This window comes from Onychostruthus taczanowskii, unplaced genomic scaffold (assembly GCF_017590055.1).
Source record: "Onychostruthus taczanowskii isolate IOZ18803 unplaced genomic scaffold, ASM1759005v1 scaffold60, whole genome shotgun sequence".
In the NCBI taxonomy this organism is placed as follows: Eukaryota; Metazoa; Chordata; class Aves; order Passeriformes; family Passeridae; genus Onychostruthus; species Onychostruthus taczanowskii.
Window position 1 is genome coordinate 5,203,201 of NW_024503680.1, and position 12,540 is coordinate 5,215,740.

At 62.6% G+C, this 12,540-nt stretch overlaps 4 protein-coding genes across 6 annotated transcripts; 2 read left to right on the top strand and 2 right to left on the bottom strand.

Annotated features, from left to right (window-relative positions):
* Positions 1-1,479: 1,479 nt before the first annotated feature.
* TNNC2 (troponin C2, fast skeletal type) lies at positions 1,480-3,409 on the top strand. The gene is made up of 6 exons (XM_041419255.1): positions 1,480-1,637; positions 2,380-2,431; positions 2,529-2,672; positions 2,758-2,872; positions 2,949-3,085; positions 3,164-3,409. The coding sequence occupies exons 1-6, from the start codon at positions 1,635-1,637 to the stop codon at positions 3,193-3,195; spliced, it is 483 nt and encodes a 160-aa protein (XP_041275189.1). The 5' UTR covers positions 1,480-1,634; the 3' UTR covers positions 3,196-3,409.
* A 497-nt stretch (positions 3,410-3,906) lies between these two features.
* LOC121343831 (regulator of G-protein signaling 9-binding protein-like) lies at positions 3,907-4,798 on the top strand. Its single transcript, XM_041419327.1, has 2 exons — positions 3,907-4,264; positions 4,364-4,798. The coding sequence occupies exons 1-2, from the start codon at positions 4,069-4,071 to the stop codon at positions 4,795-4,797; spliced, it is 630 nt and encodes a 209-aa protein (XP_041275261.1). The 5' UTR covers positions 3,907-4,068; the 3' UTR covers position 4,798.
* Positions 4,799-5,124: 326 nt separating this feature from the next.
* On the bottom strand, positions 5,125-7,068 carry UBE2C (ubiquitin conjugating enzyme E2 C). Its single transcript, XM_041419328.1, has 6 exons — positions 6,309-7,068; positions 6,204-6,231; positions 5,967-6,053; positions 5,593-5,797; positions 5,398-5,457; positions 5,125-5,266 (listed from the first exon to the last, which is right to left on the bottom strand). The coding sequence occupies exons 1-6, from the start codon at positions 6,407-6,409 to the stop codon at positions 5,208-5,210; spliced, it is 540 nt and encodes a 179-aa protein (XP_041275262.1). The 5' UTR covers positions 6,410-7,068; the 3' UTR covers positions 5,125-5,207.
* Positions 7,069-7,089: 21 nt separating this feature from the next.
* DNTTIP1 (deoxynucleotidyltransferase terminal interacting protein 1) lies at positions 7,090-11,542 on the bottom strand. Of its 3 annotated transcripts, none has more exons than XM_041419324.1 (13): positions 11,359-11,542; positions 11,197-11,267; positions 10,950-11,046; positions 10,716-10,814; positions 10,151-10,219; positions 9,811-9,867; positions 9,502-9,563; positions 9,009-9,054; positions 8,485-8,543; positions 8,243-8,303; positions 7,883-7,954; positions 7,613-7,668; positions 7,090-7,257 (listed from the first exon to the last, which is right to left on the bottom strand). In XM_041419324.1, the coding sequence occupies exons 1-13, from the start codon at positions 11,434-11,436 to the stop codon at positions 7,119-7,121; spliced, it is 966 nt and encodes a 321-aa protein (XP_041275258.1). In that variant the 5' UTR covers positions 11,437-11,542; the 3' UTR covers positions 7,090-7,118. The 3 variants fall into 3 exon arrangements, with proteins under 3 accessions (XP_041275258.1, XP_041275257.1, XP_041275259.1); XM_041419323.1 differs by having other exon boundaries at positions 11,350-11,542; XM_041419325.1 differs by lacking the exon at positions 7,883-7,954 and having other exon boundaries at positions 11,350-11,542.
* Between the last annotated feature and the right edge of the window lie 998 nt (positions 11,543-12,540).

Here is a 12,540-nt window from a genome sequence, read left to right on the forward strand (position 1 = left end):
ACTGCCCGGCACAGCCGAGATCGGGGTCGGTCACTGCAACACCGCCCGGGACTCTCGGATCAGGGTCAGGGCTCAGCCTGGCTCTGCCCGCAGCCCCTGCCTAGGAACCGAGCCCGCCCTTCCCGGTCTCGGCTCCTCTGTCCGCTGTCCGGGATGTCCTGGCCGGGCCGAGCTCCGGATATCTGCCCTGGGGCCACAGGAGCCATACACTCCGGTGCTCGGCGCTGTGGTGTCCCAGGCTCTTGATATCCCCATACCCTGGCACCGCTGTGCCCTGACAGCCAGGTTCACCAACACTCCTGTATCCTGCTGCCCAGACTCAGGCTCCTGATCCCACTGGGATGTCCCCTGGGCCACCTTGGCACCCTGCCGCCCTGGCCTCAGTCGGCCTCACCACGCGCCCCATGGCCAGGCTGCACCTCCGGCACTCGCCCAGCCTTTTTTAGCGCCTGCCCGCTCACTCCTCACTGTTTCCTTGGGAATGTCTATAAATATCGAGGAACCAGCCCAGCTGCTGCTATCGCTCTGTCCATTTCTTGCTCACTGTGCCCTGTTCCAGCACCCTGCACCCCACACGGGCTCAGATGGGACCCCTGAGCTTCCCTGGGCAGGGTGGGATGCACTAGGGGCTGGACTTGTTTCCTGTTCCCACCTGGTGAATGAAAGTCCCAGCAAAACCAGGAGCCAGAAAACCTCTGGGTATCCCTGGCACTGGGATCTTATGGGACAGAGATTTGTCACCCTGACCCCACTGCAGCCCTGAGGCTCCGAGCACCACAGGGCATGGGCCACTTGGCCAGTGCGTCCCCAGAGCCACCAGTCCCAGCCAGTCCTGGCAGCAGTGGCTGGCACGGGCTGTGAGTGTGAGGACTGAGTCTTCGAGGAGGCACCGGGCATAATTCCCACTCCTCAGAAGCACGAAAAGATGGAGCCATTTCCGGAAACAGGTGCCAGCAGCACTGGGGACCCCAAACCATGGGGCTCATGCTCCAAATCTCTCCAGGGATTTTGTGCCCCAGACCCCACACGGGACCCCTTCTTTATCTGGGTTTGGTGGCTGCAGCCCTGCTCTGCCTGGGTCCCCTGGAGCAGAAAACGGGGGTGCAGGGGGGGGACACTGTACTGGGGAAAATCAGCTTAGTATTTGGAGCTTGGCCCAGGAAGGGCTGCATTTTCAGGGGCCAGTGGGTGATAGTCTATGCCCCCTGAGCAGGGGGGACCCTGTCGCCCCTCCCCCGGTGATGCTGACGGCTCCAGGGCTATTTTTAACCCCCTCGTTGCTGAGTTGCCTTGGATGGGGGTGTTGGGGGTGGGCAGAGCTAAGCTTCTTCCACAGCTTTGATCTCCCTCCTGAAGGGCTTGAATTTCCATCCCAGCCTCATCCCCACGTTAATCCCAGCCCTTGGCCAATAAAGCTTTGGCTAAATTAGGTAAAGGCACCAGTTGCCAGTGAGAGGGGCTGGGTGCTGCCAGAGCGCTGATAGGCTGAGGGGGCCAGGGGGCAGTAGCTGGAGGTACATCCCACAGAGGAGACACTACAAATTGGGGTGCCAGGGGCACCAGGAAGCTTCTGGGAGTTCCTGCTGCAGGAGCTGGTGATTCTCTGTGGGAGGGAAGCACCATAAATTCCCAAGATGGTGAGTGTTCCTGTGTGCTGTGTGCCATGTGCTGTGTGCCAGGACAAGACCTGACTGGACAGGAGGCAGCAGGGGAGTGTGGGCTGTGGAGGTGCCTCTGCAGAGGGCAGCAGGGATATGGTCCCCAGTGCTGGGCTGACCATGGTGGCCAGGGCAGGGAAGCGTTGGGGTGGTGCAGGGTCCCTGCAGGACAGATCTGAGGGGGTGTGTGTGGCTGCTGAGGGGGTGCAGGTGCCTGGAGACACCATCTCAGCTCTGGTTGGAGCTCAGGGCTGCACAGAGGCAGGGGTAGCAGGGGGTGGCTGAAAGCCGAGTGCTGGGTCATGCGACACAGTGTTGCTGCTGGCTCCATGGCCGCCCTGCGCCTCCAGGAGAAACTCGATCAGGGTTGACAGGTGCCACGGCTGTAGCCCCAGCGAGCCCTACAAGGGGAGCTGAGGAGGTCCCAAAAATAGCACTGCATGCTCAGGATGCCAAGGCTGTACACAGGGACCATGACCCCAGCACAATGGAGCCCCCCAGACAGTGGGGGACTCGGGCAGGCAGCTCCCTGCAGCCCTCCATGTTCATGGATTGTCTGGAAGGCATCAGAACTGTAGGGATTGCTGGTGTCTGTGGCTTATGCTGGCACAGGATGATCCTGCAGCAGGGCAGAGGCTCTTTCCACAGCCAAGCACTGTTGGGCCACGCTGTATGAGGGGTCTCTGGCCTGATATGGGTGACCCTCTCCCTTGCCTTGCAGACGGACCAGCAGGCAGAAGCCCGCGCCTTCCTCAGCGAGGAGATGATTGCGGGTGAGTGTGAGGACAGCAGGGACAGGGGCCAGACGTGGCCGTGGTGCAGGGCCTGGCTCTGCCCCACTGCTCAGAGACCTGACCTGTCTCTCCACAGAGTTCAAAGCCGCCTTTGACATGTTTGATGCTGATGGCGGTGGCGACATCAGCACCAAGGAGCTGGGGACGGTGATGAGAATGCTGGGCCAGAACCCCACCAAAGAGGAGTTGGATGCCATCATTGAGGAGGTGGATGAGGACGGTGAGCAGCCCTTGGTGGCTGGTGGCAGGGGTGGGCACTGGACCCTGGGCAGGCAGCCTGACCCACACCTGGTTCCTCCCCACAGGCAGCGGCACCATCGACTTCGAGGAGTTCCTGGTCATGATGGTGCGCCAGATGAAAGAGGATGCCAAAGGCAAGTCTGAGGAGGAGCTGGCCAACTGCTTCCGCATCTTTGACCGGTGAGTGTGGGGGCGAAGCGGCCCATCCTGTCTGTGGGAACAAGCAAGGTCCCATCCTTGTCTCACCCTCCTGCAGGAATGCAGATGGGTTCATTGACATTGAGGAGCTGGGTGAGATCCTGAGAGCCACTGGAGAGCCTGTCACTGATGAGGACATAGAGGACATGATGAAGGACTCAGACAAGAACAATGATGGTCGCATCGACTTTGATGGTGAGCAGTGGCCCCAGCCAAGCACCCATGTTGTGCACCCAGGCAGGGCCATGGGCTGAGGCTGCTGCTCTCTTGCAGAGTTCCTGAAGATGATGGAGGGCGTGCAGTAAGGGACCAGACATTCCTCAGGCCAGCTGCTGCACCCAGCCCTGCTTCCCTGCTGTCCAGGGAGCAGCAGCTCCACAGCACCTGGCCCTCAGCACTGGCTGGGACCTTGCTCTGTGCCAGGGTCCTGGTCTCATCTCACCATCGGCGGCTGAGCTTTTCCTCCCATCTGTCACCTGTGGCTTTGATTTGAGCCTCAATTAAAGAGGAAAGGCTTGAGCTGCTGGTGCAGGATTTCATTGGGGGTGCATGGGGAGGGGGGCTGTGGCAGTGTGTGCCCCTGCTCTGCTCCCCAGGGAGGGAACGTGGGCGGGCTCACGCCACAGGGCAGTGCTGCAGGGGCAGCCCAGAGCTGTGGTTCCCACGGCCTCTTGGGCAGGCGCCAGTGCTGAGCTCAGAGTTTCCGTGCAGAGCAGCTCGTTCACACGCCAGAGGCTGAGGGAGCATGGCCCTGGCCCTGAGGCTCCTGCTCCAGGGCAGGGCTATGGGAACACAGGAGCTCTAGAGAACCACAACAGCCTGCCCCACACTGAGATCCACATCTCCCATCCAGAGGATCTGGCTATAAGGTGGAAGGGCAGGAGCAATCCCCTCCCTGTAGGGGAAAGGTGACACTTGTCTCTGTGTCCCTCTGTGAAGAGGCTGTGCCAGCCTGCTGGAAATCACAGCTCCCTGGGGACCAGCTGGGGTGGAGCACAGCAGGGAGGATGAGGCAGGGTACACCCCCAGCCAGGGTGGGTGGGACCACCGAACCAAAACACGGCTCAGAGCTGGTCACGTACCCGCAGCGCAGCGCTGTGGCACAGAGCAGTCGAGCCCCCTGGAGAGCCAGTGGCCACCGTGCCCATCCTGCCCCTGCCCTGCTTTCACGGGGTGGCATGGCACCGGGCAGGAGGGACGCGTGCCGTGGGCACGCGGGGGCAGTGGGAACATGTGCCACAGCCCAGGCTGCCCTCTGCAAGGCCACGGCCGGACACCGGCAGCTGCTGCTGCAGCTCGGGGGGAGCGGCGACTGCCCTCGGCTGCGTGAGGAGCGACGCAGGAGGAGCGCAGAGGCCCGTGAGCTCAGCATGGGTAAGGAGGGACCTGCTGTACTGGGCAGCAGCCACGGGAACCTCTGCACACCCCCTGCTCGGCCCCAGGGCCGCCCCAGCTCACTCGCCTGTCCCACAGGGCTGCGGCGGATGCTGCTGGCGGGGCTGCGGCAGGGCCCGGCGAGCCCTCTGGAGCGGCAGGAGCTGGAGCGGCTGTGGGTGCTCTTCCTCTCCGCCCTGGAGCTCTTCCTGCAGGACCTGTACAGAGCCCAGCACCTCTGCCAGCTCTTCTCCATGCAAAGGGGTGGTGTTGCCCCGCTGTGCACTGGGCTGGGGGGCTGGGGGCTGCCCAGCCGGAGAGGAGGGGGTCCCACACAGCCCCCAGCCGCCCAGAGCTTGGAGGAGGAGATCGAGCAGGTGAGGGCCACGCTGGCAGAGATGGAGAGCGGAGCCAACATTCCACCGTGGACAGTGGAAGCCACAGAAACCACACAGCCAGCAGAGACAAACGGCACCACAGAGAGAGCAGCCTGGGGAGGCCCCTGTGCTGGGCACTGCTGTGGGGCGCTGTGAGCTAGCGGGGCAGGAAAAGCAGTAGGGGTGGCACCCCTGTCACAGAGCAGGGGACAGAGGTACCCCTACAATCCTCAACCCCTGCCTTTGCAGGTGATGGTGGGGGCTGCTCCCACTCTGTAAATGGAAAGGGATCACTCCAGGTCCCCAAATACTGTAGAGCTCCTGTTACCTCACAGGGGTCAGTATCCCTTCTACCCTCCCTGCCACACTTGCAGAGGGGCCTCTGGGCACTCGGGGTGTGCTAGAGCTGCCACAGAATCCCCTGCAGAAGTTATAAACCTGCATTTATTTATACATTAACCGTGGCTCGGACTGCGACATTAATTTAAAAACAGGCTATGATACAGAACGCGGGGGACAGCCGGGAGGGAGGGAGGATGGGGTGTGCTGAGGGGCGGTGGTGACGGTCAGGTCTCCTGGCTCTTGGTCTGCTTGTTGTACGTCTCCCGCACATACTTCTTGTAGGCTGAGGAGAGAGGGGGAACATGACACCAAGGGTCCTGAGACAACAGCCAGGGCAGCTGTGTGGCCAGACAGGCACTGGGGGCTGTGCTGCTGCCCATCCCACTGGAGGAGGGTTGTGCTTCAGGCACTCACCGACTTGGTTCTTCCAGAGCTCAGCTGCATGTGTGTTCAGAGGGCTCTCGATGTTTGGCTCTGGAAACAGTGGCTGAGTCAGCTGGTGGGGGGGGGGACCTGGACACCCTTGAGCCCTGATCTGGGATGGACAGCCCCACCACCATCACCATCCCTTCCCCCAGCACTCCACAGCAGTTTGTCCATGAGACCCACCTGCCAGTAGGCTCTGAATGGAGAGCAGGATGGTGCGGACATCATACAGCGCTGACCACTTTTCCTTGAGGATGTCGAGGCAGATGTTGCCCTGGGTGTCGACGTTGGGGTGGTAGCAGGGGGTGAGGAACCGCACGGTGGGGGCTGTGTAGGGATATCCGCTGGGGAACTCCAGCGACAGCTTGTACCGCAGCTCCTCGTAGGCCTGGCGGTGGGAGTCGAGGGGGACAGTCAGGGGGGGCCGTAGCCCCAGAGCTGCGGGAAAGCCTCGGGGGAAAAGAGGTACAGGGGGAGTGGAGGGCTGGGACCACCCTCAGCTGAAGGGAGGAAGGTGGGGCAGGGTCAGCCCCCCAGACCGGGATCGCGCCTCTCACCGTCCCGGCGGCGCCGTCAATGGTTCCGATCCACTTGAAGAGGTTGTCGGACTCGGGGAAGGCAGAAATGCCTTTGTCACCGGACATCTGCAGGGGCAGCGCGTCAGGGCGGCCCCGGACACCCCGAGACACCCCCCACCCCAGTTCAGCCCCCGGGTGCCTTTGGGACCCCCAACCCGCGGCTTGGTGCCAGGATCCCCAACCCAACCCCCGACTCGGCCCCAGGGCCCCACTCACCATCAACGCCATCAGTTCTTGCTGCAGCCTGCGGGGAAAGCGCACGTTACCGGCCCGCTCACCGGGGCAGCCCCCGCCCTCAGCCCCGGTCCCGGTCCCGCTCACCTCTTCCCCACCGCGCCGCGGGCCGCCGTGGCCCCGGTCTCAGCCGCTTTGCGGGCGGCTGCGCTGGACACGGCGGCGGGGTCGGCGTTCTGTGAGGCCATAGCGGCTCCGGGGCACGGACCAGCACAGCAGCACCGGCCGCCGCTGCCGGCGGGTCACGGGCTGGACGCGGCTACCGCTCTCCGGCGGCGCCGCACCGGGCTCCGCTGGCTCCTTCCCTCCCTCCCGCAGTCCCGCTCGGGGCAGGACTCGGGCCCCTCTGCGGCTGTGCCGGTGCCGAGCGGCGGTCAGGGCTCCCCTAGCGGGGCTGCCCTGTGCCGAACGGCGGTGCGTGGGGCTCTCCCGTGCAGCGACGGCGGTCCGCACCCAACCACCGTTCCAAACACTCTCCGATTCAGGAGCGGCTCGGTCCCGACCCCTTCTTCGGCGCAGGAGTGGCTGGGTCCCAGCCCCTCTCCGGTGCAGGAGCGGCTCGGTCGCAGCCCCGGTCCCGAACACTCTCCGGTACGCCCGTCCCGCGCGGCCCCGCCTGCTCCCGCACCCCGTTTGAATATTTCCGCGTGCGGCCCCTCCACCAATCAGCGCACAGCCCCGTTCGAGCCGGCCAATCACCGCCCGCCCAGGATGCAGCTCCCACGGTAACGGCCAGGGGCTGTTGATTGACGGCCGGCCAGTGACGCACCGCGCTGTGATTGGCCGCTGCCCCGCGAGGGGCGGACCCGCGCGTCCCGCGGGCCCTTCGGCGGCCGGACCCGGTGCCCGGCCCCAGGAAGCGGCGAGGTGGGAACGAAGCGGCTTTATTGGGGGGCATCAGGGTTCGGGGGGGCCCTCGGGGGGCGGCACCTCCCCCCCGCGGCGAAGCGTCTCCATGTGCTTCTGCATCTTCTCAGTCATCCAGGCTGGTGGGATGAAGGGCTTCAGCTCCTCTAGCCGCAGATCAACAGAGTCCCTGGGGAGGAAGGAGGGGGAGATGGAGGGACTCCAGCACCCACTGCTGACCCCAAACCCACCATGTCCCCTAGCACGCATCAGTACCAAGCCCAGACCCACCAAACCCACCATGGATCTCAATCAGCACTGAGCCCAAACCTACCATGGACCCCAACCAACACCAAACCTTAGTCGCCCAGCGTGGCCCCTGGGCACCAAACCCCAACCATAACCGAGCCCCCAGCCGTCAGGCAGAGAGTCCCTCCATCATGGGATGCCCCTGCAATGCAGCAGTGAGGGAAGACATGGTAGGGCTCCCCGGGAAGCAGCCCCTGGCCCAGCAGCACTTTCAGAGTTTCTGCTTTGGTCCTCACCTGTAATCCTCACTGGCGGCCAAATCCCGAATGTCCTCTTCGATGAGGAGGTAGGCCTGTGGCACAAGGCGGGGGACACCTCAGGGTGCCTGCGAGGGGCAGCCGGGCAGGGCCACACCCCCCAGCCACAGCTGTTCCCGAGGGAGCCAGCTGTGCCTCCTGGCCCATGCCCCAGTGCTGTGGGCAGGGGATGGGCCTCGGCAGCGCTGTGTCCCCATGCCCTGCCTATCCTCCTGGCCCTGCTGGGGCCCTGCGCCCGGCCGTACTCACCATCTTGCCCCCAATGGCCCTCATGTGCTGCTGCTCTGTCAGCCAGTGCTTATCCTGCGGGTCGGCCGCGTACTGCAATAAAGCAGCAAGGACCGAGCTGAGAACGGGTGACAGACCCTCCCCTGAAAGCCCCCTCCTGCAGGATGCTGCCCCCTGCTCTGCTCTGCCCCCCGCTCCGCCTGCCCTGCCTCTGGCAGACCACCTTGGCAGGCACACACCACTGGCTCGTGCTGTGTGCTAGCCAAACCTTGGGAATGTGCTCTAAGACAACAAACAAGGGCATGGGGGAGGAGGTAAACAAGGGAGCTGAAGCACACACTCCTCATTCCCATGGGAAACCATCTGGCTGTGGCACCTGACCTTAAAGAGGTGGGGATGCTTGATGTAGAGTCGCCCTCTTGTTCCTCCCATCCCGAGAGCTCTGCAATAGGAACACGAGGGGTGTTAGGGTTGTGGGGAGGGCAGCTGCGGTGGCACAGGGACACCCCTCTCCTCCCCAAGCCCTTCCTACTGCTTTTGAGGCAGAGAAGCGAAGTGACGGGAGGAGTGTCACGGGCTCCTGCCTGGGGACACCACCCTCCATCGACAGGGCCGTTCCTTACTTGTTTGCTCGAGATCCCAGCACAAAGGTTGTGGTTTCAGTCAGTCGGGATGGATCCCACTACAGAGCAATTGGAAAAGGGGCAACATTAGAAATGAAGTTGCTGCTGGCCATGCTCTACAAGCCTCGGCTCTCCAACAGGGAACCTTGGAGCTGCCTCCAGACTGGGAGGGAGGGAGCTGGCCAATGACCTCCAGCCTTCTGCAGGGGAGGGACGTCACATTCCATCTGGGTTGATCTAAGCAGTTTCCCTCGTGGGAAACACTTGTGGGATTCTCCTGGCTACTCCCGGTCTCCTCAGGTCTCCCTCAGCGGCACCACAGCACAGGGCACAGGCTACGGTGCCTGGGGAGACCAGCAAAGGCCTCCGGGCACTTCGCTTCCTCTTCTTGCTCCCCCCCTGCCCAGGGCCCCAGCAGGACAGGGCACAGCCCGAGCTGTCCTGTGCTCCTGCAGCTGCAGGGCTCTGCTAGTGGGAGCAAAGGGGAGGAGAGAGGGAGCCCAGCAGTGTCGGACAGCTAATACCTTTGGTCCATCCCTTTTCACAGGCTCAGAGACTTTGAGCTTCCACCTGAGGGGAAGGAAAACACAGTAAGAATGAGTCCCAGTGGAATCAGCTTAGTCACCACCAGCAGCTGGGACTGAGCCCCAGCCCTTCCAATCCACCGTTTTTCACACCCTCCATTCCCCCACAGCGCCCAGTTTCGGACCCTCTGCTTTGCTGCACATTCTCCTCTCCTGGTTGCCCAGTTCCCACCATCCCCTGTGTCTCACCACTCACTCTGGATGGTCCATCTGGACCTCTTCATCCCTTTGGGCATGTTTAAAATCCCTCCTTTTAAGGTCTTTGCCTCCTGAGGGGAACACCTCAACCTAACCCTGCTTCTGCCCACACCCAGAAGAACTCCCATCACCTCTCTGCAGCAGAGGAGTCTGTGGGGTTTCTGTGCTCCCCACAGGCAGCCTCATTCCCCCTGCCCTCCCGAAACAGGGGCTCTAGCTCAGGGTTTGTACTCACGCTGCCATGCCTGAGACTCCACGGTCGTTTGACAGGCTGTGTCCTGGAGGCCGCCCCTTCCTCTGCAAGAAGAAACCCTTCTGTGACCCAGATGTGCTGCTGAGGGAACCCTCTCAGCCACCCTCCCTCTCCCAGGGAAGCTGCTTCTTTTGTCACAGGCACAAACTCTGCCTGGTGCTCAGAGTGAGCACCTCCAACACCTCAAAAAATCTGCCTGTGCACCTTCATGGACTCACACAGTGGGAATGGCCAGAAATGCGGGCCAGGTTTCCCAAAACATAAAATCTCTTGTGGGGAAAACCATCCCACCTTTTTTGGAATGGGGCTCCCTCGGCGGCTCAGCTCCTCATCCATCTGTCGGGCACGCTGGAAGAGGAAGGGCAGTGGGATGAGCAGGGCTCTTCTCCCTGCCTGGCCAGGTGAACACTGACCCCAGCCCACCTCTGTGAGCAGCACAGAACTGCAGCAAGCAGCACCCACATTTGGGATTCTCCTTGCCCTGTATTCCCTTCGGGCCAGACATCCCCCACTCTGCCTCTGCACTACTGCACTGGCAGCCAAGAAGAGCCAGAGAACAAAGTGATCCCAACTCTTCTTCTCCCAGCTCTCACAGGTCATTTAAACCTCTGTGTACAATCACAACAATTACCTTTGGCACTGCCTGCTCATGGGGCAACCTGGGAACCACCTTTTTGCCATCGGAGAACAACAGTTTGGCCTGCAGGAAGACAAAGAAGGTTCCATGGATTCTGAGCTCAGAGAGGGCCCCATAAGCAACCCCCACCTCTACATATCTGCCTAAAAACCCTGCAACAGCTTTGCTTTTGGAGTGCCATCAGGCCATGCTTCCACAGACAGCCAGATGCAAAAGCACAATCTGAGCATGATAAATTCTGGAGAAATGGCAGATAAGCAACACGTGAAAGGAAAAATCCTGCCCTACCCTGCCAGGACCCTCTGACAGGTGCTGGGAGCCAGTTTCTGCAGGACTTCAGCAGTGTGCCATGCTCCTACAGCAGCACTGAGAAGAAGCAGCATGAGCTGCCCAGCCCTGACTGCTCCCTTCTTGCCAGTGAGAATGAATCCCAACACAGCAGTCACACAAGGGCTGCAGATGTCCCCTCAGAGTGACAGCAAAGCTGTTAAGAACAACACATTCTAGCCAGGCTGCTTTGCTTGGCTGGGCACCCAAGAAACACCTGACCAGCACCCACCTGCTCCAGGCAGCTCCTACAGGTCTCCTGGATGAGCTGCTCAGGGTCCACCTCCTCCCCAGCGTTATCACGCACGTTGATTGCTGCAGTCTGGAAAAACTGGAGAGGAACAGGCAGGAGAGTGTGACAGCGTGCGCGGTGCCAGCTCAGCTCCCACGGAGGGGCGCGATGGCCCCGGTGGCAGCCGAGCTGTCCCCCCGCCCCTGCTGCCGCCCGCCCGCCCGCAGCGCCCACCTTCATGTACTTGTTGAAGATGCCCTGGATCTCCTCGTTGATGCTGGGCTGCAGCACGGCGCGCAGCAGCTCCATGGACACGCTGGGGTCCGTGAAGCTGCGGGTGGAGGGGTCAGAGGGCGGCGCGGAGCCCCCGGCCCGGCCCGGCCTGCTCCTCCCTCCGCCCGGTGCTCGTCCCGGTCCCGCGCTTCCACCCCTCCCCTCCATCCACGGCGTGCCCCGGCCGCCCATCCCGCTCCCGCCGTACCTGGTGGTCATCTGGGAGCGCCGCCCGCGCCGCTGCACCTGCCGGTGCTTGATCATGATGTTCCAGGGGCTCTGCGGGACACACGCGTCAGCCGCGGCCCCGCCGCCGCCCGCTGCCCCCGGCCCGGCCCGGCCCTGCCCGGCCCCTCCTCACCGTGCTGACCAGCTGCTCCTCGGCCTCGCCCGGGCCCTCCTCGCCCGGCGGCCCCGGCTGCTGCTCCGCATCGCGGGCGGCGCCCATGGCCCCGCTGCCGGCTGCGGCGCCGGTGACCGGAGGCGCGGGGATGCCGCGCCTGCATCATCGGGCCTCGACGGATGTGACGCGAACCGGGGCCGTGGGGCCGGGCCGGGCCCGGTGGGTACCCGGTGTGTGCTCGGGGCCTGGGGGGCAGCGCTGTGTGCTCGGGGCCTGGGGGGCTCCCGCTGTGTGCTCGGGGAGCCCGGGCTCACGGCGTGCCCGCCCGAAGGTGCCGCCGGAGCGCTGGCCGCAGCCCCGGTGTCCCCGCCGCTCGGCAGTGCCGGAGGGCGAGGCCCGGCATCCCTCAGGAGTCCCTTAAAGCCGCCCCTTCCACCAGAGCGGGGCTGTCCGGGGGGCGCAGGACACGCGTGGCCCCGGCCCCGAGAGCCGAGTGCTGCAGCGGGAATGGGAACGGCCGTCTTTCCATGATCTCTGTGTTTCCTCGTGTAATTCCTCTTTCTGGATTCTCATTGCCACTCTGAGCAAACACCCCAAAGCATTTCCTCATCGTATAATGTGTGCAGAATAGTCAAAACAACTTTTCTGTCGTTTTCTAGATACTCTCACCCCATGTTGTGGTCAAAGAGAAGCTTTTCTGGTGAATCAGCTGGATAACAATTTGCATTGATAAACCATTTACTGTTTTGCTGGTAACATTCTCATTCCAAGATGATTCAGTGGGAGAAACCAAGCACGGGGGATTTGCCCGAGCTCGGGGTGGGTCGGGCTGTGCAGAGTGGGGTGTGCTGCAGCAGCCATCTCCAAGCTGTCCCTGTCCTCTGTGCCAGCAGCCCTGAGCCGTGCTGCAGGGGACAGTGGCACCTCCTTCCCACCAGCTTTGCCAGATGCTCAGTCGTGTTTTTTTTGTGTTCAAGGGATGCGTGCACGTGGCACTTGGAGCCATGATCTAATTGACAAGGTGGTGATCAGTCAAAAGGTTGGATTTGATGATCTCAGAGGTCTTTTCCAGCCTAAACCATTCTGTGGTTCTGTGACCAGTGCTGTGTTGGTGCCTCCAGAGGATGTTGTGCTGGTGTTTCTCAGCACCTGTCACTGCAGCCTGTGGCTGTGTCCCCTCAGAGTGACTCTCCTGCTGTAGCTGTTGCT